The 27,236-nt window shown below is 41.6% G+C and overlaps 1 protein-coding gene across 4 annotated transcripts in view; it reads left to right on the plus strand.

Annotated features, from left to right (window-relative positions):
• LOC122789233 (ADP-ribosylation factor 6-like) overlaps positions 1-26,145 on the plus strand; it is a 430,145-nt gene extending 404,000 nt beyond the window's left edge. The window contains exons 1-2 of one of the 4 annotated variants that reach the window (XM_044056555.1): positions 12,854-13,369; positions 16,329-26,145. In XM_044056555.1, the coding sequence (XP_043912490.1) occupies positions 16,359-16,886 (528 nt within the window). In that variant the 5' untranslated portion in view covers positions 12,854-13,369; positions 16,329-16,358 and the 3' untranslated portion in view covers positions 16,887-26,145. Of the gene's footprint in view, positions 1-12,853; positions 13,370-13,755; positions 13,774-14,009; positions 14,029-16,328 lie in introns of those variants that run through there. The other 3 variants (XM_044056810.1, XM_044056640.1, XM_044056726.1) reach the window with 3 other exon arrangements.
• The last annotated feature ends 1,091 nt before the right edge of the window (positions 26,146-27,236 follow it).

Genomic DNA, 27,236 nt, shown 5'->3' on the forward strand with positions numbered 1-27,236 from the left:
AGGTACCTGTTGGTGGTGTTTGGGTGAGCTGTGTGCATGTGTGCTATGGACACTACTTGCATCTGACTCATAGATATGCATGGGGCATTCCAGTTATGCTGGCTTGTGCAGGGACATCAGCCATTTCTCAATATATATGTCCTATCACCTTTGTGATCTGCAAGTGTTTGGCCAGACAACATCGGCATTCCCTACTACAAGCCCAGATAATGTGATGCATACCTGTATGTACAATTCCAAGGGAGTGTCCATTTCACAGTTACACATTATATACTGTATGTCTGGGGTACTTTTCCCTGTGTATTGCTTGTATATCTAGCACAACAGTCATGCCATGTCCATCTTTCATATGATGACACATATTACCGCCATACATTTACAATGACTTACTGCCAGCATGTGTTATACTGGGGAGTATTGTCTTTGGCACTGCAGTTGTGAGGACTTGGCCCTGTCATCTGCAGTAGTGGGCAATGGCCACCAGGTCAAACCTCAACATGCATACATACTGACCACTCTCACACAATATAAAACACACACCAACCTAACACATGCATACCTGCATATTGTACAAATGCTACAATCTATCCTGCTACCGTGGCCACCTCAGGTCATCTGTGCTCCACTGGTATTATACCTACACATGCATGTTACTACATGTCTACCTCGGATTGGAGGGGGGGGGCACACCTGACTGTTACTACATTTCTACTTAGGATTGGTGGGGCACGCCTGACTGTTTCTACATTTCTACATGGGATTGGGGGAGGGGGCACACCTGACTGTTTCTACATTTCTACATAGGATTGGGGGGGCACACCTGACTGTTACTACATTTCTACTTAGGATTGGGAGGGGCCCACCTGACTGTTACAATGTGTCTACATCAGACTGGGGGGGACGCACCAGACTGTTACTACATTTCTACATAGGATTGGGGGGCACACCTGACTGTTTCTACATTTCTACATAGGATTTGGGGGGGGGGCACACCTGACACTTGTACACATTTACTATGACTGCACTGGTATATCAGGTACTCCATTTCATTCTGTATTCTAACCTATCATTCTGACTAGAGGCATATCAGTGTACTACAGCTCTTAGGTTTGATTGACCTACATATCCGTTTCTGACTTCATACCCTTCAGAACTAACATTCCACTGCCTGACCTGTTGTAGTCTGTCTGTGTAGGCCTGGGGTGGGAGGTTACCCATAGCCATCATTCAGAGGCCTTAGCACGGCCTTTGTTTGTGTTTGTCTACACCTGTTCTGCTGACTGAGACTGTTGTTGGGTATGTGAACCTCCCTGATTGGCATGTGTGTGTCATATGGACACACATGTGGCCCAGCACATTTTGTGCAGTGGGTTTTGTCACCATGTGTAGTACTGGCTACTATGGTGACACCAGTGTTTATTACAGATCTCATGGTGCCACTGTAGGTGTCTACTATCTGCTGGCATCCCATTCAGCTACCCAATTCCCTTGCATGCTCACATCCATACCATAGATACAAGTAACAACACATACTACTCCATTCGGCAATTGGTAAGGAGAGTGACATACCTTGTGGGTGTGCCAGTATTGAGGATGGTGCTGGAGGGCTACCTATATTGGATGTACATAGTACACTCCCTATACATGGTTGAGCACAGGTAGTGACATGTTTGGCATCCCTTTTACTGTATGTGTGTGTCAGAGAGTGGTGCCATTCCCTGGGTCCCTCCTGTGTCAGTGTATGTGCTATGTGTTGCCTCTTTGCCAAGGCCAGGGCATATCGGGCACGCCTCCTTCTGCCTACTGGGGCAGGCTCAGGTTGTTCCTCATTCAAGTTACTCTGTGCCTGTGCAGGCCTTGGAAATGGTGGGGGGCTCTGTGGCCCTGCCCCATGCTGTTCCTGCTGCAGCTGTTTCCGCAGAATCATATTGTGTAGAATGGCACATACAATGGCAATTTGAGTACATGTAGCTGGCGAGTACTGCAAGGCTCCACCGGATGTGTCCAGGCACTGGAACCGTGACTTGAGCATCCCAAACACATGCTCTATTACAACTCTGGTCTGTGCGTGTGACTCATTATGGAGTTCTTGTTTTGGTGTGTGTGCATTTCTGATGGGTGTCATCAGCCATGGCTCCAGTGCATAACCAGCATCCCCCACTAGGTGACTGTAAGGGATGTCCCCAATGGCAAATATCTGGTACAGCTGCGTCAGATGCCAGATGTGGGAATCATGATAGCTTCCAGGGCAGCCAGCACACACATTCATTATTATGCCCTGGGCATTACACACGACCTGGCAGTTGATGGAGGGGAAGCCCTTGTGGTTCATGTAGACCATACCTTGCTCACCAGGTGGTGCTTTGATGCATATGTGCATGCAGTCTATAGCATCCACTACCTCAGGGTATTCTGATATTTGGTGAAAGAGATGCATATTGCTGGCCAACGCCTCACAGGTGTTGGGGAAATATATGTGCTCACCAGCATGTGCTGACATGGCATCCAGGAACTGGTGGAGTACCCTGGATGCTGACAGCTGTGAGAGTACCATGATATCCCCAGTTGGCCTTTGGAAGGTACCTGTAGCTAGTATTCCTAGGCCTACACATACCTTGGTATCCACTGGGATGGGTTCCCCTCTGTTAGTTCTGTGTGTGAAGCGTGGCTGGCACATCTCAACAATTTGCAGTAGGAGGTCCCTGTCTACCCTATAGCTCTCCACTACCTCCAGCTCATGTAGCCCCTGGTAGGTTACCCTGGGTCTGTACAGTCTTCTCCGTCTCCTCACTGTTGGTTGGTCAACAGCATTCTCATCCTCACCACCCTCAGCCTCTTCCACATGTTGATGTACGATAGCTATTGCAGCCCCCTATCATTTTGTTGTTTTTGTTTGTTAAAATTCCCCCGCTTGTATACACCAGTGGTGTAGAGTATGTGGGGGAAAAAACAGAGGGAAAGGTGTTTGCATAGCTTATAGTAGTGTTCTGGGCTGGGCTGTTTTGCTGCCTGTGTAATTGGCTGATTCTGATACATTTCACCTTCCAGCTATGCTAGTTCTCAAATGTGCCCAGAGCTGCTATTTCCTGGTTTACTTTTTTTTTTCTTTAAAACCCGGTGCACAGTGCACACACCCGCTTTGGCAATGTAAATATTGCTAGGGAGCCTCAGACAAATCCTCTTGCTTATCTCTGCTCAGCTAAGGGCAAACCCGAGCCACAGAGCTCCAATCCGCTTACAGTATGTCGGACACCCCCCCCACCATGATGTCATCTAACTCCTAGGCTTGCACCAAGCTATTCCTGCTGTTACACTGTTGGGTGCTGACTAGCATGCAGGGGAAATCTGGGATTCAGTATAATTCCTCTCATTTGCATAGGATTGCCTGCTGATGCATTGTTACAGGTCCCACACTGAGCCTCCCCCCTTAGCAACCACTATTCACTGGCCATGTTGTCTTCTGCCTGCCATTGAGTATAATGGCAAAATAGTGATATTGGTTAGAATGCTTATTTTATTTATTTATTTTTCGCCCGATCCCGTTTGTGCACCGCTGCCCTACGCTTAAACAGCCGAGATTGGCTAAAAAAACTAAAAGTTATTTTTTTTTATTTTTGCAACTGTTTTCCATGTCAATGGCCATATACTTGACCATTGGCATGCTTTCTACATAATATCTACCCTTTATCTGGAGCTGTCATGGCTCCGTTTTGTAGTTTGCAGAAATGTACTCGGTTACTAACTGAGTACATTTCTGCAGATTACACTAGTCCTGCCTGGCCGGCTTCCAGCTTCTTGGATCGCAAATTCACCTCATTTGCATGAATTTTACCTGCAAATGGGGTAATTTGCATACATGAGCTGAGTCTGTACAAGACTAGTGCAGGAACACTCGTGCACGTCCCTAAAGCTTATTCCTGGATCCCACAGCAGACATTGTCTGCTGGAGCTCCTGCACTAGTCCTGCATACCATGCAGGGCTTGCTGAATCTGGGGGACCCTCTTTCTCATGCCACTGTCATGTAACAGAACCAAACTATATAGGCTTGAATACTGTGACATGATTCCTGTCCTGCCCTATTAAAGAAGTTGAATCTTTACACTTTATTATTAATTCCCTGCCTCTTCCTCAAGTGGTCAGTTATTATACATTACACTACTGTTTGATATCACATAAAAACTGGTATCTCAGTCGTGGATTTGAACTTTTGTTACAACTCTGTTTAATGTTGAAAGATACTCTTGCTTCTTCTTCTTCTTCCGGCTTTTCCCGGTTAGGGGTCGCCACAGTGGATCACCTGTCCGCTCATGATTGGCAGTGGAGTTTTACAGTGTCGAGTTGCCAGCCTGGCACCCAACCTTCCACAGAAGGCCCCCACACACACACACACACACACACACACACACACACACACACACACACACACACACGCCTAGGGCCAATTTAGACTGTCCAATCCACCTATAGCATGTATTTGGGATGTGGGAGGAAACTGGAGCACCCAGAGGAAACCCACACGACCACAGGGAGGACATGCAGACTTCACACAGAAGGCACCCCAGCTGAGGATCAAACCAGAGAACCTCTTGCTGTGAGGCGACAGCGCTAACCACTGCGCCACTGTGGCTGCCCGTTGAAAGATACTCTTGCTGATTTCTACAAATTCAGTGCCAAGGTAATTACTCTACCTGGTAACATCTTGAAAGTTTTGTTAACATCTGCCACCTGGCACTTTACTCATGATACACGTCCAGATGACGAACACATGGTAGACACAAACACTGACACAGCAACGAGTTATCTAGTGGGGACAGTAATATGGATTTTGCTGTACTCATAAAAACATTTTAGAATCAACAACAAACACTTCAAAATCTGTGGACTGTACTCTTTATATTAACAATGAGATATAAAGATATGTTTGTTAAATACTTTCCCCACAGATTCCTTTGCATTTTAATTCACAGGACCAAGGGCCACGTAATTTAAGTATTGACTATGCCTTAAGTGTATCTATTACACATATCAGGGATGCCTTACTACACTGACTGTTTTTTTATGTGAATGAAAATGTTTCACAGTGGGATCTGGAATAAGAAAAGGAAGCAATAACAAGTAACTTTTTTATTAATATCCTCTAAAATGTACCACAGAGCGCATATACTCTTCTATTTCTGGTGGTAGGGTTCTCACTCCCGCAGCCCTACTGCATAACAGGATTTTGACCGACTTGTTGGATCCCCTACCCAAGAACTCTTGTGCTTGCACCCGTGTGCCTAGGAATACCTCTCAGCTGTCCAGATTTTCACAGAATGTTCAGATTTATGCCGTATATTTTTGGTTTGTTCCCCACAAACAAATAAGTTATGTCTTACCATAACGTTCCATCTGAATTGTTGATCCTCGTCCACTCATTACGTATGGGTTACGGTTCTGATATCGGAACCGAGCCGGCCATATACCAAGCTCGCACCAGCGATAAACTCTCGAGCTAAGCAATCTCTTACCCATAATCCCCCTCACCCTGTTACCTCAGATTGAGTTTGCTAGTCAGAAAAAGGTAGAGGCTATCTCTGGTCAAATGACCTAAAGAGAAGGATGGTGAGATCCACTAGAAGCCATAGGAGGGAGGCTCGTAATGAGTGGACGAGGATCAACAATACAGATGGAACGTTATGGTAAGACATAACTTCTTTATCTGATATTGCTAATCCTTGTCCACTTCCTTACGTATGGGACAGAGTCTCCAGCTACCTCTATTCCTGGGTGGCTTTCATGGAAGGACATTCCTGAGCACCATAGAACCAAAAGATGCTCTTCCCCTGGAGGCCATGTCCAACTTGTAATGATTGATGAAGGTATGAGGAATGGCCCAAGTTGCAGCTGCACAGATGTCATATAAAGAATCTCTGGCATGGAAGGCAGCAGAAGTTGCCACTGACCTTGTTGAATGAGCCTTGATGGTAGTTGGCAAAGAAGTATTGTGTACCGAATAAATACGGGTCATGGTGTCTTTTAACCATCTAACCAATGTGACCTTAGCAACAGCACATCCTAATCTAGATCCAGAAAAAGCCAAGAATAACTGATCTGATTTACAGAAAGATTTAGTCCTTTGCAAATAGAAATGGAATTGTCTGTGTACGTCTAGGGTATGTAGGCAGTACTCTCCCTCATTAGAATGATCAGGAAAAAACACTGGCAATTCAATGGTCTGATTAACAGACAATTCAGAAATGACTTTTGGCAAGAAGGAAGGGTTAGTTCTTAAGGATACCCTGTCTGGATGAAAAATCAAGTATGGACTTTTTGTACATAGGGGCTGAAGCTCAGAGGTACATCTGGCAGAAGTAATAGTGACCAAAAACAAGGTCTTCCACAACAGATATTTGAGGTCGCATGAAGCAGCTGGTTCAAAAGGGAGCAATGTCAGAGCTTGAAGAACCAAAGATAAATCCCAAGGTTGAATAGGTTCTGTGAAAGGGAGTTTCAGATGATTCACACCCTTTATGAAGGCTTTACATAACTTGTGAGACATGAGGGAGGAGTCTTGGACATTCTTGTGGAAATTAGAGATCGCAGCCAAATGTACTCTAATGGTAGATGCTGACAGCCCCAATTGAAATAGGGCGGTTAGATATTCGAGTACCATCGACACCAGTGCTGAAAAGGGATCAATTTCCTTATCTTTCAGCCAACAGGTAAATCTTTTCCATTTGCCTAGATAAGTCATTCTAGTGGAAGGCTTATGAGATGCAATAAGAATGTCCCGTACTTGTGAGGGAAGATCATTTTGCCTGGCAACCAAGGGAATTGGAGGAGCCAAGCTGTGAGCTTCAGACTGTGCAGGTTGGGGTGAATCAGATTCTGCAGATGTGAGATCAACTCCGAGGTTGGATGAAGAACCCATGGTTGATCTAGCAGGTGAGGCCACAGAAAGGGGAACCAAATCTGACGAGGCCAATATGGAGCAATAAGGATCACTTTGCTCTTCAATCGACGGGCTTTCTTTAGAAACTGGGGAATGAAGGGAGTGGGTGGGAAGGCATAAAGAAGACCCGAGGGCCAATCGTGAACTAGAGCGTCCCTGGGTGACTGTCCCAGAGGGGGGAATCAGGGCAAAATAGTTGCTGCATTTGAAGTTGGTCGGGGATGCAAAGAGGTCGCAGCATGGATGGCCCCAACGGTGGAAGATCTCCGCCGCTATGAGAGGATTCAGGGACCACTCATGAGGTTGAAGAATGCTCCTGCTGAGTCTGTCTGCTATCATGTTGGAACTCCCAGGAATGTGCATTGCTAGCAGAAAGCGGTTGGTAGCCATTGCCCATTGCCATATCCTCATGGCCTCTCGACAGAGGGGGTAGGATTTGGTTCCGCCCTGTTTGTTGATGTACCAGACTACCGCCATGTTGTCTGATTGTATTGCAATTGTCCCTGATGGCAGCAAGGGATGGAATGCCTGCAACGCCAGAAGCACCGCTCTCAGCTCTAAAACATTTATATGCAGATGGGCCTCCACTTCGGACCAAGTGCCTTGGACTGTCTGACCCTGACATAGCCCTCCCCACCCCATCAGGGAGGCGTCCGTGGTCACTGTAGCCTTGGGCTGCTGAGGGGAGTAGGGGTGAGACCATTGTGATGGGTTGTGGTTCAACCACCACTTTAGATCTTGTTTGCATCTCTGAGTTATGTGAATCTTGGCTGAAAGGGGAAGCTGGAAAGGATACCATTGGGTGAGCAGTAGCCATTGTAGAAGCCTCATGTGAAACCTGGCTAAGGGGACAATGGTGATGCAAGCTGCCGTGGAGCCCAACAGCTGCAGGATCGAGTGAGCTGTGGACTTTTCCATTGAGAGAACTGGTAACAGTTGCTGTCTGATTCTTGATATTCTCTGTTCCGGAATGAACGCTCTGAAAGTTTTTGAGTCCAAAATGACCCCTATGAATTCTGTGGACTGAGAAGGGGTAAGATTGGATTTCTGCCAGTTTATTGTTATGCCCAACTTTTCGATAATATTGAGAGAGTATGCCAGGGCTTCCTCCAATAGGTGTCTGGTGGGGGTGGAGAGGAGCTAGTTGTCTAGATATGGAAAAACCTGAAAACCTTGAAGTCGCAGGTGAGCTGTGACAACTGCCATGCACTTTGTAAACACTCTGGGGGCTGTAGAGAGTCCAAAGGGCAGTACTCTGAACTGCTAATGACTGACTCCCGCACAGAAGCGCAGGAATCTTCTTGATGGTCTGTCCACCTTTATGTAGTAGTACGCATCCTGAATATCTATCGAGCACATCCAATCGTCTTTTTCCAAGAGAGGAATGATAGACTGTATAGTGACCATCCGAAATTTTTGCACACTCACAAATTTGTTTAGCACACTGAGATCCAAAATTGGTCTCCAGTCCCCGGTTTTCTTTGGCACCAAAAATAGTCTCGAGTAGAATCCGGATCCTATCTGGTCTGTTGGGACTACTTGGATGACTCTTTTGTTTAGCAGCTTTGTAATCTCTAGAGCTGCTTCTTCCCTTTGACTGGGTGGAACATCGGGAAATCTTGATGGAGGGACAGGACAAAGTTCAAGGGGGATCCTGTAACCTCTGGTTATTATCCTTTGTACCCAAGAATCGTTGGTAATGGTTAGCCAGGAAGAAGGGTACAAAGAGAAACGTCCCCCAACCACTTCCAGAGGAAAGGGGTTAGGCCGCTCTTCAGGAGTGCTGGTAGGATTGCCCGGAGAAGAAATCTCTGGAACCCTGATTATGCGGACCCCCTCTGCCTCGAAATGAGCATCTTCCTTGTGAGTTTCTCCCTCTGCCCCTAGGGGAATAATCGGCCTGTGTGTCACGGAAAGGACCCTGAGATTTTCTGTATCGCATATTCCCTCTCTTTTGGTTTTTGGAGAAAACATGTTGGGGGGAAGAATAATGGACACCTACGGCAGACGGGGTCTTACCGTCCTGTTCACACCTGGCCAATGTAGTTTTGACTTTGGGTCCAAACAAGGAGGAGGACTTGATGGGAGCATCGAGAAAGGAAGCCTTGAAGGGTTCTGCGAAATTACATAAGCGCATCCAGGCATGTCATCTCAAAACAATGCCTGAACTCGCTGCTCTAGCCGCTCCTTCTGATGCGTGGGACACCAAGCGCATGGAGGAGTTCGAAATCGATTCAATAGTGGCCAGCTGAGAGGCCACTTTGTCACAGACCTCATCAGACACGGCACCTGCCAAAGTTTCAGAGAGCTCAGATACTAGGTCTCTTTGAAGCCTGGTGAAGTGTGCCATATAATTCAGGGACCTGATAGCAAAGGTTGCTGATGCAAAGGTACGCGTCCCTATCCAATGCCCTGGACTCTTTGTTGAGCAGATGGACAGTCTGGCTCTTCTCTTCTGCCAGGTCTTTCTTAGTTGCGGCTGCCAGCACCAGAGCATCTACACGGAGACCTTTAGACCAATGAGGTTCAGAAGCAGGGGGGGACAAGATTTTGTCTGGCCTCCGAGGAATGGCCTCAACAGTATCAGGGGTCTTCCATGCACACTGCACAATGAGCCGGACCAGTTCGTCTGCAGGTGGGGTAACCCAGGAGGTAGGGGGCCGGGCGAGAAAAGCCTGCAGGAACACAGATGCCTCAGAAGTCGGGTTAGAGGACTGCCATTCACCTCTCTGTTTAAGGATTTCTAGGATATCACCAAAGGATACGTTAGAAGGTGAATGAGGGGACCCTTCCCCATCATCAAAGTCTGTGTCTTCAGTGAGAGACTCCCCAGTGGAGTCCATATGTTTCCTCTTGCACAAGGATTTCCGATGAACTTCCTCAGAGGGAGATGCTAGGAAAGACAACACCAAGGGGGTATCCTGTGGGAGTATATCCTGAGACCTCTGCGCGCGGTGTCCACTAAAAGAGACCTGTGTACATAGTGGTCCAGAGGAGGACGGTGAGATAGTAAGCACAGTATCAGCGGTAGATGCCAAGGCCTTCTCCATGACTTGGAAGGCAGGTCCACTAGAAGAGGGATGAGTGCCCAAGGGGGAAGTCACCTCTCCCCTAAGTGATCCAGCCTGCCGACTGGGAGTCCCAGGACAGCTGAGAAAAGTCAAATCCTGGGTCATAGCAAAATTTTTCTGCCACGAAGGCAACTGCGGCTCCTTAGAGAAATCCATAAAGGGAACCGTAGAGGGGAAGACTGTGCTACATCAGTAGATTTCAAGAGAGAAGGATAGGTCTTGAGAGGTGGAATTCCTGTGGCCAAAAGCACTTGATCCACAAGTCACAATATGTCATGTTGGGAGAGGCTTCTGGTAGATCTCACAGAAACAGCTGAGGGGGAAACAGGTCTATCGAGAGATGAGGGCAGGTCGGTGTCCATCTCAGTAGACTGCACTGAAAACAACGGTGCCGTAAAGGACTGCACTACAGGTGTCTGCACCGAGGAAGTCATCGGTGCCGATGTAATGGTCTGCACCGACGAAAAGGTCGGTGCCAAAGTAGTTGTCAGTGCCAAGTTTGGAACCGATAAAACAGTAAACAAGGACTGAGCTGTCGGTCCCGAAACAATGGTGGACTGCGCCGACTGTGATGTCGGTGCTGGTAAAGAAGTCTGAAACGAGGGGCCCCTCGGTTCCAATACAGCAAAGGACATTGGTGCCATAGACATAGGTGGTGCCGAGGACTTTTTCGGATCCGAAGATCTAGGCGCCGAAGGTGTCGGATCCGCGAGGATCAGATCCGAAGCAGAAATCTTTGCTTTCTTTCTTGGTTGATGAGAGTCCCCAGCCGGGGACGAAGGAAGAGATTTAGCCTTAGAAGCATCCTTAGACTTCTTTTTATGGGATCTTGGAGGGGTTGAGGCCTCCGACCCAGAAATAGCCTCTGAAAAGGGAGACTTTAGTAACCCTTTCAGCAAAAGTTTATTTTTCCTCTCTATCAGTGTCCTGTTGGAAAAATTCTTACAAATCCCACAGGGTGGGTCAACAGTTAAGTGAGGCGCACCTAAACAGAAAACACACAAAGAATGTGCATCTGAAATAGGTAGTTTATGTCCACAATCATAACATATTTTAAAACTAGTACCACCTTTTTTATCTGTCATGTTAAAAGAAAGGCAAATACCAACAATAATACAAAAACACAAAATTACTCAAAGGAAAGAAAGAAAAGGCTATCTACCAACTATGGTAATCAACTGATACCTTACATTAGATAAAAAAGGGTGAAAGTGACTAAAAAAATTTTGGAAAACTGAAAGAAAAGGGAGTCGCTAAATGAGATAAAGTAAGAGAAATCAGAAAATCAACTTTTCTGAGAGAAAAAGTCTTTATTTTGAAATAAAAGGACAAAAAAAAGGTTTCACTTAGCTCAAGAGCAATAGCCTGACACAACCTGATGGTGATGTGGCAAATGAAATCTGAGGTAACAGGGAGAGGGGGATTGTGGGTAAGAGATTGCTTAGCTCGAGAGTTTATCGCTGGCGCGAGCTTGGTATATGGCCGGCTCGGTTCCGATGTCGGAACCGTAACCCATACGTAAGGAAGTGGACAAGGATTAACAATATCAGATTGTGTGTTTTTCTGGATTTTTGGAGCAAATCAGGGAGGACTGAATTCACTAAATAATGACAGGCATTTGAGTTTCAGACTATCAGAAAATGCATGGTAACTTGGTAACACAAAATCTTTTATTCTAGCAATATTCAAAATTTGTCCGTATTTTGGGGGGCTTGCCCCCCCCCCCCAAATCATTATTTTGGCTTTGTCCATATTTTTTGTGATAAAAGGTTGAGTGCTACGTGCCTAAGACAACTTCTTACCTAGTCCAAACTCCTGTAAAATTACTGGCGGCCCTGCTTGGTTAGCTAGCACACTTAAAGCATGACAATTTATGATGCAACTTAAAGGCCAGTCCTGCAGATTTAAAGTTGAAACGATCATGCGTTGTCAAAGTCGCTTGACAACTGTTTTCGATATCTTTTATCTCTAAAATGTGTGTGTGTGTGTGTGGGGGGGGGGGCAAAAATAACCCGACACAAAGTTTCAGAATCAGGACTTTTTACTTACACCACTCTCACATACATTTGATGGAATACTGGGTGTTTTAGTAATGTGCATTTTCCAAGTATTTAAATGGCTGTAGCTGTACCATACAACAACCAAAACCTTCCCTGGCTTGTCATAATTTATTGAAAAAATTAGAGATGTGGGGAATACGACAAAATTATGAGGTAAATTCAGTGACAACTGGAAATTATGCCTCTGCACTTTTGTTGTAAATATGTAAACGGTTATTCTTATTCATGACATCGATCTTGTCAGCTACTCCATTTTAATAATGAGTGACACATTAAGAATTAAAACCGGCCCCAGTCTAATTTTCTTAGAAAGTTGACAGAAAAAGAACATTTTCATTGATATATTTATGCAAAGATTCAGAATTATGTAATTCTAACGTCTAGCAAATTTAGTAAATTATCCTCAATGTTAAATGATAAAGCAAAAAAGTTTTAAGGTAAATTGGGGACAGCTGACAGTTATACGTCTAAAGTTCACTCATCTCCTTCTTCCAAGAAGTAAGCCTTGTGAAACATAAGACACGTTTCATGATGTGACGTAATCTGACACAAAAGTCACAGTCGACATGTAAAACGTTACTCGCCAAGTGTCAAACGCTTAACAGAGCAAAACGCAAAACTCATGGAAATGAAGCAATAGTACCAGTACAAATTGTATAACAATGTCCTTTGCAAAATACACGTCAAAAACAATTCACTATTTCAAGGAACACATCCTCACAATGTATAGCTGAAAATTTCAACTTGAAATCAAATTACAACGGTTTCCATACTACATTGTATTCTAAAAACCGGAAAGAGAATTAAGATTTCATTGAACTAAGTCTAAGGCCAAATGACAGCGCCTCTCCTTATTGACGTAAAGCGCATGCTCATACGTTTGCGTGTAAAGCGAAGAAGAAAAATCTCCACCCGTACTCTTTCGTAGACTAAGGACAGCGGGTATCTGAAACCGGGGAAGCTAAATCGCCGGTTTTTGTGTCAGTGTCGATTGTGCTATCTAGCTGGCGTACAGTGGGTGCGTCTGCCTTTCTCTGTTAATAGTCTTTACAGATGACCAGAGGGTTACAATATCCTGCCATGGGGAGCTGATCAGGAACCAGATCTGTGAGAAGATTAACCGAGACTGGGAGAACGAGGGGTGGTCCGGGACCGAGAGGTGACTTCCGACGGTAGTCGTTGGCTGTACAGCTCTTACAGCAAGGGACACCATAGTAAGAAAGCAGGGACGGCCTGCTGAACGAGTTATCAGCAAGCCTATCCTCCATCCTCTTTGGGCCGTGACCGCTGTTTCATTTTGTTGCAGGTTAGTGCCGGTAGGGCGGGTCTTTACTGGGCTGTAAATTTCTCTTAGAAAGATTATTATGAAACGCTGTATAGTATACACTGTAATTCAGTTATATGAAAACTGTGGAAATGGCTTATTAGCTACTATAAAAATTGTCTATTCACTGCATTTTTACTTCAATTGAATGTATTCATAATTAAGGAAAAAGGGAAGCATTTTGCTTCGGTTCTTTGATTCAAATGATTCATAGATCTGAAAGGGGTGTGACTGTGCGTGTGGTGCTCTGTAAGTGACAGAGAAGTACCTACTTCCTAATGTCGTTTAATCTCTCCATTAATATGCCTCTTTTGCGTCCTTTTCCCCTCGGGGGTAGTGGTGGTGGCGGCTAATTTTTCACCAGTAAGCATAGTCTGTCTGCACCAGTAAGTATATTTTGTCTGATCCCGGCTACGTTTCTTGATGCTAAACGTGCACATCTCCCTAGGTTGACATCGCCCATTTGAACCCCACCCCTAGCAGAAGTTCTTACTGTAGTTCGAATTTTTTATTGTAATACTTTACTCGCTGCACGGGATCTGCGTTTACATTGGCTTAGTTGTGAATCTGTGCCTATTTGTTTGCTGTTCTTGGTAGGTAGTGCGTTATCTGCTTGCTAAGCCAAGTGCTCATTTTTGCAGGTAGTCCTATTTTCTATTATCTCTTTTGTTGTTATAAATAAGGTATTGCAGTGCTAGCTGTTTTCGTTTAGTAAGTTGACAAACTGTGGCTTTGAAGAAGGGAAGGAGCTGTCAAAAGATTTTTTTTGCGCAAAATAAGTGAGGGGATGTGTGTGACATGTGGAAGTATGAAACAGTGTGACGTGACAGTGCCACCTCCTGTACTGTATACGTTTTGTGAATAGAATCCAATAATACAGAGTACTATGAATGTATAAATGTGTGGTTTAAGATATAATTAAATAGATCTGTTTATGGATTACAGAACACAACAACTTTGTGAATTTGGGGCTTTAAAGTTACAGTGTCTAACGTTGCCTTCTGTGGTGTAATGCAGTTTTAAAAGCTAAAACGAGGGACTTGATTCTTAGATTGAGGGCTGCTGGGGGTAGTGCTTCATGCAAACTGTTTTGTTCACTTCTTGCTGAGGGTTTGGCACGCAGTGGGACCGTTGTTCTTGTTTTGCCTTTCTTGGTTATAGTTCTATGGCAAAAGCATTGGATGGTACTTAATGGCTTTTCATTGTTTGAAGGGCACAACTGTTTTTGCCTCTTTTGGATCTGCTTATTGTGCTTGCTTGGTTAAAGGTATCTCTGAACTGGAACACACTTGTACTAGTTTTCATAAACACCAGGTATTGCATTTTTGCTATTTAGTCAGTTGCCTCATGTTTTTGTGCAGGAGAGCATGCAGAATAGACACTTGTGGGCTCTTTTGGGTCTCACATTATCATACAACTGCTTTATAAATCTTTTTGTAATGTAAATTATTTGCATGCAGCCAATTGTCATCCATCTTATTGTATTATGTGACATCTTTGCCAGATATGGAATTTTTGAGATTTTAGAGACTTTGTATTCAGAGGAAAGGCTTTTTTTTGAGTAAGCTAGAAATTCAGTGCAAATGTTTTTTGATAAGAGGTTGTAAGAGTGAGGATATGTGGAGGGCAAATTGGGCAGCATCTATGGTGCCTAGGAAAAATGTCTTTATTTAATGTCTGTAGTAGTAACAGTAGTAGCATCGAGCTGAAGATCTGAACTTTCTTTGTTGCTCTCACTTCCTGCTGACATCGGACACTGTCTTAGTCCTGTTGGCCCGTTTTTCCTCATTCACTGGGGCAAGATTTGACTTGAGAGGGGCTGGCAGCTTCTTTTTTGTGGCTCTGTCCCTACTGTGCTTACTTGGCAAGGTGCAATGAGTTTGCCATGCAGTGGGCATTGGCGAGGGCATGTTATTTGCTTCCATGAGTGATGTAACTCTTCAGGGCATCTCTGCCTCCCTTGAAACCATGCTTCTGCGGGGTCTGTGGTCATCACTGGAATATGTGCCCCAGCCATGTGCTCACCACCTTCATTCCCTGAAGAAAGATGAGTCAGATGAGTCAGCTAAGCCAGACCACTTATCTCCCCCTCCATGCCAGTTGCAGCAGGCAGCTAAGATGCTACTATAACTTGGGTCTCAGTCCAGGATTTTATTTCTCAATGACACCAGAGATGGCATAGAAATTTTAACATTTTGTTAGGTATATCTTTTTTCGCATAGTTTAGTCAAGTTGTTTCTTCAATAAAAAAAAAAAGTGTTGTGCCATTCTATTATCTGAGTACTGTGCACAGACATTGTGATATAGAATGCCCTTAATTTTTTTTTGTCATGATAGAAGAATGGGTGATAATACTGACACACAATTATTTTAGGACACCAGTAACTGGTTCAAGTTTGTTTCTTCAAACTAAAGAGGGTACCATCACTGTGGTGCTTAATCATTATGCATGTATGTCAGTATAAGTAGTAGATAAGAAAAAGAAAGTAATGACAGAACTTTTATTACTGCAGGACATAGTCCTTGTCTGACTCTGAGCATTATTTCCTGTCCCTGTACACTGTTGGTGAAACCAATCACTCTTGTAAGATAAGAATTCAAGAACATATTGGGGTATTAAAAGTGTTAGTGATTGTAATTTACTTGCTATGCTGAGTATGCCAGCTTAATGGATTTAATGGTGTTAAGGTTTTATTTGATTTTTTTTTTTCAGTGATGGACAGCTGTCAATATGATTGTTTTATTAATTATTTTGTGTGTGTGTGCGCATGCACACTTTGTGCTCGTTTTTTTATCCTCCCTGGAAAGGCGCTATGCTAAGGTGTCAGGGGAGTAAATGCTTCTTCTGCTAGAATATTGTCATTCTTTAGTGTAGTTTTATATGCTTTGTTATTTGAAATGTTTAATGAATCTAAATCTATTTATTTTTTTCTTTTTTTAGTCGTATGGAAGATACTTTTTATACGTAAAAATGGGGAAAATGCTGTCAAAGATCTTTGGCAATAAGGAGATGCGGATATTGATGCTTGGCTTGGATGCAGCAGGAAAGACCACAATTTTGTACAAACTCAAACTAGGCCAGTCTGTTACTACTATTCCCACCGTGGGATTTAATGTAGAAACAGTAACGTACAAGAATGTCAAGTTCAACGTCTGGGATGTAGGAGGGCAGGACAAAATCCGGCCGTTGTGGAGGCACTATTATACTGGCACTCAGGGGTTAATCTTTGTGGTTGACTGTGCTGATCGGGACCGGATAGATGAGGCACGACAAGAGCTTCACAGAATTATCAATGACCGTGAGATGAGGGATGCAATCATACTGATATTTGCCAATAAACAGGATCTCCCTGATGCCATGAAACCCCATGAAATACAAGAGAAACTGGGACTAACTCGTATCAGGGACAGAAATTGGTATGTTCAGCCATCCTGTGCCACCACTGGAGATGGACTGTATGAAGGCCTCATGTGGCTGACTTCCAACTATAAATCCTAATTTTCATAGTAAAACAGACTTTTAATCATTTAAATAGAATATATGATTGCAAAAAAAAAAAAAAAACATTAACTTGTGGCATGAAGTTATGGCACCTTGGCACTGATTAATGCTAGTCAACTTGTTCTTGTCAGTGGGTCATGAACTTCCCATGTTTAGCGGCATATGTTGCTCGCGTGAAAAACCTAGACTTTTAAAAGTATTATGTTTTATTGTATATTTCTCAAGATTTGGGGAAAAATCCATCATTAAAGTGAAATATAGGATGCTACGGGTGATTGAGCCATATTTTACACCTCATTTTGCATAACTATGGTCAAATCTGCAGGCTCTTATTTGCAGGTGGTAGATGGCTAGTTATATCTGTTACACTCTGAAGTGTTAATAGTGTTCAGTCTGACTCTCGGTGGTTGTTATGATTCATTTTTTTTTTCTAATCGAAGCCAAATGTTTTGGTGCCCTAAACCACTGTTTTTCTGTAGACTGAGGGAGTTGTCTAACGAGTTCTATTACTTGTTAATGCAGTGACTATCTGGAAGACAGTCAGTGGAATTGGTCAGCTTTTTACTATTATTAATTTATTCAAGCCATGTATTTTTTGTGTATTTTTATTATGATATGAAGATGAGCTTAATTCGCATCCTTCAAGAAAGAAAATTATTCAGCATGATTTTGCATTGGAGAACCAGTGATGCTTTGATTTGATTGTCTAATGATTTGTTCTTCCTTTTTATATAACCATCTGTCATCGTACAGTGATTTAAAATACCTGCTAGTAGTTTTTTACATAACTTGTACAACCCCTATAAGGTATATATATGCTGTAGTACAAATAGCATATTAGATCTCTCGCACAGAAGCTAAAATGTAAGGCCATGCTTTGGCAGTTTGGAAGACACTTGAGTTTAGCAGGCGAACATTTTAGTTTGGAAGACACTTTGAGTTTAGCAGGCTGACTTAAGTGTTTTATTTGAACATTTTAGTTATTTGGATGTACTTTATCTGTACTTTTTCCTGCTAATGCACAATGCATCTATCGCATAAGAAATCTCATACTGCTGTAAAGATATCCCCTTATCATACTAAGCTTGTAATTTAATATTTTATGTTGACTAAGCACTCTGGACTAGAAATTGTCCGCTGACGATTTGATCATTGGGAACTACCCCTTCCCTGAACTTTATAGTTTTTAATTGTGATCAGGAAGCATTTCTGATATCCTATATTTATGGTACTATTATTTTTTTGATGCGGGTGAGTTCTCCAAAGGTGCACTGTACTGAAATGGGTTACCAGAAGTTTCATCATCTCTCCCTTATTCCTACTATTCTGATGCAGCATATGGTGTTATTAATGTAATGTCTGATTATACCGTGTCATTTATTTTGTCAGTTTTGTTGGAGATCTTACCACACTGGTAAGAAGTAAAACCTGTGTGATGTATATGCGTCTTGTTGCAGGCAGGATATCATTATTCCAGAAAATGTAGCAGAGGGAATCTTAGGATCTGCCTATGGAGAATTCAGTCTCTGTTAACCTTCAGGACTTGGCATGCAGCGTGCCCTCAGATTGACAAATAAGTCTTTAGTAGACTCTTTGCATTTCACTTTGCTGTGTTCCCCTGCACTCCACACCTCCATTTATTTTCTTCTGCTAAATGCATTTGATTGGATTTGCATGACTCCAGACTACTCTGGATACAATTTGAGAGAGCCCTGACTAGGGCCCAGGTGTTGAAAAGTTTGAATAGCGGCTTGCATGCCTGTTGCAGCTGGAATGGGGAGGAGAGGAATGACCAGGTTGAAGCCCCCCTGCTGGAGATGTGGGATCATGTGGAGATGTTTGTCTATTAGAAAGGAGCAACACAACTTGATCGTGTTACATGGAGGTGTGGCATACATTGTAAAGGGCCATTGCTTGCTAACCCCTTTGAAGTGAGTGAGTGAGCATGCACAGGTGAAGGACTATATATCATCATTGTGAAGGGATCACTTCTAGTATGCCCAACCCTAATGCTCAAGGAATGAATGAACCATAAGACTTGCTGCTGGGGAAAGAATTGGTCCATCGAGCCTGGGGAGAGGGATCAACTTGATGCCCTGAGGAAGATTGGATCAAAAAGAAAATGAGCCCTTTTATTTTCTCTTCAGGTGTTGTGACATCTGTTCCTCTGACGTTTAGGGAATCTCCATCTCCCTACACTGGTTAGTCTTATGCTGCCTGCAGGTGGGCTTCTGTTGACCTACCCTGCATAGACTGCTTGCCTGCCTCATCCATGCCCCTTGCAGAGGTTCCTGTGTTGGCTCTGTCTGCCATTGTATTAGCTTCCTTAATATTTCCTTTGGTTCTAGCAGACACCCTGGTATTAGATTGAGTGGTGTCTGTTTGGCTAACACCACAGCTCTAGCCGATTGTTTGGCGTACCAGTGATGGCTATACCTTCACCTGGTCTCCCAATGTTGGATGGCCTGTTTCTTTGACTGAAGCACATATCTTTGAAGGTATCTACTTTTGCAATAGAGATCAACAGCCTCTGTTTGAAAAATAGTGCATGTTGCGTTCAAGCAAAGACCTGAACTGACAATGTTTAAGATTTTCTTTTGATAGTTCTATTTAAAAGCGGCAATACAGCATACTCGTACACCACTGAACAGAATACAAACTTTTATTAAAGGAATTTAGTGCTTTTTTCCATCAAAGCAGGACTTTTTCAGAATACGTCAAACGCCAACTATTGCCTCAATTCATACATGTGTTTTTAATTAAATAATAAACATAATTACTAAGGGTTGCAAAATTTAAAAATACAAAAGCCAAATACTAAACCATATCAAACTATTAGTTCGTAAATACCATGGGTTTTAAATACCATTCACAATCCAGCCTTAATAACAAAAAAAAAATAGAAAGTGGATTTTAAAATACATTTTAAAACTAATTTAAAACACTGTATTTTCAAAATCACCATTCATCAAATATACTCTATAAAAATGTTCCCAACCAGCTATGTAAAATGTGCTTTATAATTTAAGGCTGTAAGGAAATATGCTCGTTTAAACCTGGGGTATATGAAGCCTTTGATTTTAAGTTTCCACTTCACTTCTTTAAGGTCTGTGTTTAAGAAAGAGGATATATGAACATTTTATATGATTTACAGAAACAAAGTGATAAAAATGCCCTTTGCAAACACTCCAGAGTTTGTGTGAATTTATCTATTATACCAAATATAAATTTAGTAAAAGTTCTCAAAAATCCTAGGGGATGCAACTGGAAAAGGGTCCTGCTTTGATGGACAAAAGTGCTAAATTCCTAATTTTTGTATTTTGGTTACTGGTGTATGAGTACTTTGTATTGCCACTTTTGAATTGTTTTTATGCTTTTCTTTTGAGCTTAACTGTGTTTGTTTGTAGTATTTTTCTAAAATGGTGATTGAAATGTTTCATCATCTACTTCTTTTAGATTGCTGATGGAGAATACTCTTAAGATTACGGCTTCTTTCTTTTCTTGTTCATCTGGAGGGTTGCAGTGCTCCAGAAACCCCCTTTCCTTGTTTCTCTATCTTCATCAGTTTAAAGTTATCCACAAGGGCGGAAATAAACAGGTTGAACAAAGTAAAGTGCACAGTGTGTTTAGATGAAAGATCAGTCATCTGTAGTGAATGGCTGAAGAGTTCCAACAAAATGATTCAGAGAGTGATGGTGGAGTCCATAGACTGTAATGGCTCAATATGGGTAGCAGTGATTAGCTGTGTGCCTAAAAGATGTATAAGCACTTTGAATGATTGAATGTCAGAAGTTCTCTGGAAAAACTTGAAAGATTACAGAAAGGTACTAGAGAGCTGCAAAAGTTAATGAAGTAGTTGTTGGAAATATGTTGAGTATTTTGTCAGGCATGACCTATGGTTGACAAATTTCCATGGGATTCTTTCAGCAAAACTGTAGTTGTCATGGCAACAAGTTCTGGATATGTGAAGGGATCTAGCCTGTGACAGCAGGGCAGATGGATTTATCCAAAATTTGGCACTTTGCTGTTAGGCGACTCTCAAGTCGCACAGAAAATAAAAGGATCTGATTCAGTTTGCATACAGTGGTCTTCTCTGACTTCAACACTGTGTGTGCCTGCTGCTGAATTGAATGGAGGCTGTCACTGTCAATGGTTCGTTAGCTGAGGCCGTAGGATCTCAGTTTGGTGTTTACAAAAAAAATAGGATATGGAGTTTAAAACTGACATACTAAACTAAAATTATCTGAGTTTTTGTGTTATATATATTTGATACTACTAGTTGTGGTGTGAAGATTAGCACTCCCTTGGCGTAGCTGTTAAGTCACCCACTGCACTAGCTCAAGTCACTTCACTGCAACTGATGAATTGGGACTGAAGTAAAGCTTTAGTAGCTTGTTTGTCAGTTTTTTGATGTCTGTGTGCTGTTTGATAAGGAGCTGATTACTAGTGAAAGGACCTACCAACATAAATGATGTGTTTTTGTACTTATTGGTTGAACATGTTTTCACCGTGAAACTTTTTTGTGGTTAAACTGATGGGTCTGATAGGTCTAAAAATTGCTCTAGTGTTGCTTTTGTAGCGTTTGGCTACCAGGGAAGACGGCAGCAATTAAGCCCCTTGGCTGTAATGGCTTGGGAGTCTTGTAATAATTTATTCAACAGTTTGGGCATTACCTCATAGCAATGTGGTAAGCTTTCTGGTAGGCAAGCAAATGTAGTTTGTTGCACCTGGTAAGATGCCTATTTTTGGCATCTTACAATTAAGTACTCACAATTTTATGAGAGAAACAGAGGCACCTGTCAAGCTCAAGTTGACATAAACAAATGATAGCTGTGACTACACAGAGAAAGTTGCAGGCCTCCTAACATTTTTTAAATATATACAACTTATGGAAAAATGTTGACAGTTACTCGAGTGTGGTCTGCATCTCAGCCAGTATTGTATGTTTTTTGTGACTTCTGTATAACTTATGGAAAGTACTTCACACACATTTCTTATCTCTACCCTTGTGGAACCAGCATGAAGGTCTCTTTATGTGCACATTTAAGGGGGGGACTGTAACTGCTTTCTGGCTTGCATATTCTAGAAGAATGTACAGCAACATCTGATTTGTACTAATGGCTATCAGATGCTGTTCACATCTGTATCCCTCTCTTGATCTTGAAGTGTAACCTCTGAAACCTTGCTTGCTTTAGAAGTATTTTCTGCTCTGTATGTTCTTAAAATAGTCCATTTTTATAGTAAGAGTTAGAGGTACAGTTTTGTCATTGTGCATGGGTGGTGCTATGCTGTGTAATGTACTTGTCCAGTGTGAAAGTGTTCTTTTTCTGAGGGACAAGTTTTGTGTTGTCATGGCTGGAAATCCCCTTTTGATAACTGAAGAATCTGTGCCTGCTTTGGGATTTGTATTTTTTTTTTCAGGATATCAAAGTGAAGGCTTAAGATACTATAGATAGTCTTTATAATTTAAATTTAATCAGTTTATTAATCTGATGAGCAAAAAAGTGTTTTTCAGACCCTAGCAGCAAAGGCAAATGCAATATGTGTGTGTGTCACACTACACAAGTGTTAATTTGAAGGGATTTAGCTCATCTATTTCATTTCACAAAAATTGAATCTGTTGGTTGGTGTCTCGCATAGAAAATAATTGCAAGTGCATTTTCTGTTTCTATACCAGCAGTGATTGTGTGTGCGTTTGTGTGTGGGGTCTATCCCCCCATTATGGCTAGAGAAGGGCTTACTTCCCTGTAGAAAATGTCTTTGAAAGTTGTTTTGACAAGCTGAAACTCTAGATTTTGTCCGCCTTCTAACTTGGAGAAATGTATGGAAAGTGCATCTGTATGTTTTAGGTGGTAACATGTGCAGAAGGGGTTACCTTCCTGCAGATGTTCTGACAAGCTTTTTTTTTGTTATCTAATTTGTGGAAATGTAGGGAGTGTGTGTGTGTACATTTTATACAAAATGTGTGTATTTATAATCCACACACCCATGAAATAATGTTTGTGATGTACAGGTGTGTATGTGTTTGTGGACATAAGCCAGTCAGCCAGCATGTTTTTATGATTTTTGATGAAAGTGGAGTACACAGAACCATTGCAAACACAGGGAGGGCATGCATGCTCCACACACACTGAGTTGAGGTTAAGATTGAACCTTGGACCTTGGAGCTTTTAGGTAGATGTCCTACTACTGACCTGCTGTACTAGACTTCTCTGTCATGGTAAATGTCATCCCATGCTGTGGTGTATATTATTAGAACTGATCAACTAATTCTTTGATTACCTTATAAATGGTGTTTAAGGCATTTCATAACCAAGATGCAGTTTACATTATTTGGGCGTTGCCTTAGTTTCAGTGTTTGTACTGTGACCCAAAGTACTACTTAATGCATCAAATCTGTACTTCTCTGACACGTATAGAAATGCAGGAAAATGGATCAGAGATGTACTAAATACTAGACACTGGTTACCACTGTTAGGCTACCTTAATAGTCAATATTCTTCCATATTAATCCCATTATTTGGTTGTCTTTGTGTGCATTTTATATTTCTTGGTGAGAGGAGATCAGCGTCACACTCTGGTAGATCTTACGTAGGATTTAAAGAGTGATTAGTATTTATGAGATTCCATTTTATGTACTGCAAAAGGTATTACTTCAGAAGATTTCATCATTAGGTTGCTGATGTTTTCTTCAGCGCCACCCATATTTAGGCTGAGCTTCTTCTGTGACCAATAGTAGACACTGTAGAGTTGGGCTTGTGGTGTACCACTTGTTAATACAGTGTTTTGAAACTTTCCCCGGATAGTGCATATGCTTCCTTTTGGAGAACTTGTTGCACGCAAGTTTTTAAATGCCCAGTTTTGGCATTGAGTTAAACCCTTCTTTTTTGCAGCTAGGTGTACTGTGTGCACAATAACCCTGCTTTCGATAACTTTGTGAAGACTGGGGAGCAACGTTTGCAAATTGGAGCTTTTTTAATAAAGCAGTTATTGGTCTTGATCTATTAATACTAATTTTCTGATTATATACAGTTATCTATTATTTCTTTTGTTACAGCGCTAATGCTTTTTTGACAGTTACTCACTTGATCCCATTTTAAGGCAATTTTCATGGAAGAGGAAGATGAACAGCTGGTTCCAAGTTTCAGGGAAGCTGGTGCTTTAAGTCTTCCTGGTAATTTTAGCAGTTCAGTTGTATTGTGCCTTACTTCTGTCGAGTTCCTTAAAATTTCCCAGCATTTGATCTGCACTTCTCAGCCAAAATCTCATGTTTTTGTTTTCCTTCCCTTGTGAATGCCGTTTGTTGATTAGAGTAAAACCTTAGTGGGGGTTGAATTACTACTACTGAAAATACACGTTTTATAAGTAATTGGATCATTGCTACACACACACTGTTTACAACACAATATGTGTTGTGTGTGTGTGTGTGTGTGTGTGTGTGTGTGTGTGTGTGTGTGTGTGTGTATATATATATATATATATATATATATATATATATATATATATATATATAATATATATATATAATTGTACTCTAGTGACCTTACAGGAATGTGAATATCTGTCTTAAAACTTTACAGTTTATTTGGAAGGTACAGTCACAACTGCCATACAGCTTGTTGTAATGTTAACATGTTTGTACAATACATATCCACCTGCCCCGCTACAGGCATTACGAAACAAGTTTTTAACTGTAGATATGAGTGGAGACCATGCTAGCTTTCAGCTCTTATGGATATACTGCCCAAATTACATTCCTAGAACTTCCATTCATCTTTCCAAATGGGACAGTACAATACGTGGGCAGAGCTCTTTCTGGAATCAATTTCTGGAGCAGTTATCTGTTTTTGCAGTTTATGAACTGAAGCTGTATATTGGATTACAAAGATTTTATGTTCTTTTTTTAACGGTGACCATTCATTTTTACTGCGTCTTTATGACCCTTAAGTGGCTAACCTCCTTACATTAATTAATTTTTCTTTTTCTGGGTCAGCTAGGTCCCATATGTAACAATTTTCTGCCCTACCAAAACGCACTATGTGAAGAAGTGCCATAGTCAAAACTACTTTGTTTTGTTTTCTTTATCCAGGTCTGTTTTCTGCAGATGCTTGTGATACCAACCACATGAATGCTTGGTGACTCTCTTCCTAAGGTTTTCCACTGTTTCTCAGTTGAGGCTTTTGATGGCTGTATGTCTTTTCAGAGAACAGTATTGTAGAATTTTGCAAAGACATACCGTGTTACTTGCATTACATGTTGTAGCTGCAGTGTTGTATCTTACCAGGCCATTAGACTTTACCACCTATCTTTTAATAATGCAAATTTTAGATATTCATATGTGTAAGCTTCCTGAGGGTATTTGTTTGGGTACATTTACGTCTATCCTTGAACAATCTGTCATTTTTGGTCAGGGTTATTTTAATTTAATGCATCATATATTGTCTTGGTTTTGGCTGTGATAAGGTGATCTGGCCTTTAGCCCAAGCAGAGCAGTTATGCCTTTTTGAGACCAAATCAGTGTGTAAGAATGAATTGGCATAGAACTGTTAGTGTGTGACTCTCCTTGTGTATTAAATTGTAATGCATATTTATGAACACCCATTTCAAGGGCACCCACATGTTTGCTGCTCGTGACTGAGTGAGCATCTTAATGCGCAAATGCTGGAAGTGAGCACTGCAGTATTAAAAGTGCTCCTTTGATGTTTAGCGTGGAAACCAGTTGTGGAAGGAGGTACTGCTTAGTGCAGGCCAAGAGAAAATAAAAATAATAATAAAAAGACAAACTGTTGAAAAAATAATGGTTTTAAGCATTGTTTGGTGACTGCTCTCAGATGTTTTAAGCTTTTAAAGAACAAGGTACTTAGGAAGTGTACTTAAAAATGTAGGAAATTGTTAAATTGCACAGTTATTTTTCTAATGATATGCATATGCAATGTACATGTAACATGGCTGTTTTTTTAGTATATCCTATTTTTGTAGTATCATTGTACAATGGAAGAATGGTGGAAGAATCATCAGTTTAATTTAAAATGCATTTTGCTTTTCACTCATGATTACTAAAATGTTTTAATGATGAAGTATTCTGGTTTAATTTATAAACAGAATTATGCTTGACTTTTTCCGCAGTTGTATATACAGCATAGAACAATATTATTTTCTTATTTTTTAAGCAGTTGAATGAAAACTAATGTTATAAAGAAGCTGATGGATTTAAACCTGGCATTTAAATTGCAATAAAAGCAGCAAGTCCATTTTATGAGACAGCATTTAATTTTCCTTTATGAAAAAGAAGTGGGCAGGTGCTTGCTTTGGGACATTAAAGCTAGTGGATTGTTTTTTGCCTGTTTTTGTTTTGTGGAAGCAGGCAAGATAATGGTTTTCATCTGCCTTCTGATAGCACACACAAAGCAGGATTAGTCTGGGTACACTAACGTCTTACAAACTCGTGCGACTGCATCATTACTGAAGGAGCCGTATTTTGCAATTAGACTTTCAAAGGTACCTGGCAACAGAACTGGAACAGATGAGACTTGCTCGAAATGCATAAGCGCTGTTTGGTGCAAAAGTTTCCCAGGCTGCCAAACCTTTTCAAAATAACAATGCCCAGAAAGTGTTTGATCACACAACGGATAGCTTTTTGAGGTATAATTTCCGTTTCAGACAGCATTTCTCATTGGCCTGTTAAGTTGCCTCTTTCTCTGTCATACACACACACATGTATGTGCATATGTATACACACACACACACACACACACATATAAATCTCTCTCTCTCTCTCTCTCATACATACATATATATATATATATATATATATATATGAATAACATATGCTCATGTGTCTAGCATGTCTGTGTGCATGTATGTATAATATATACTAATGTGTGTATTGTACAACTATGTTTAAATGTCTGTACATGTGTACACATGTACTTAATGTTATTATACTCTTTTTCACTAATCTAATGAAGCCCTTCCCACTCGTTGGTAGATGGGTAAGAGATATTTGGAGTCCTAATTTATTTTATTTTTTTTTTACTTAGTAACAGCTATCAATTGATGTTTTTTTTTCTCAAGGCCAATTGATACTTTTCTCTTTTGTCAGCATAGTCACCCAACCAAACTCTTATCTCTTGAGTTTTTGTAATGAACCCCCTTGAGGTTCAGGTTATGGGTCTTGAAGCTATGGTGTCTTCCTTTCCATTTCTTATAGCTTACCTCTAGCCTGACATATTTAGATTGTCTGCTGTCAACAAAGAGCCACGTGTATTTACCCTGCTGTCACAGGCTGAGCTTGTGTTAGTTTTAAAACCTGCAACATCTTCACAGTTATGTATGAGTATTGGCATT

Source organism: Protopterus annectens, chromosome 1.part0, assembly GCF_019279795.1.
Source record: "Protopterus annectens isolate FY-2018-M chromosome 1.part0, PAN1.0, whole genome shotgun sequence".
Taxonomy (NCBI): Eukaryota; Metazoa; Chordata; order Ceratodontiformes; family Protopteridae; genus Protopterus; species Protopterus annectens.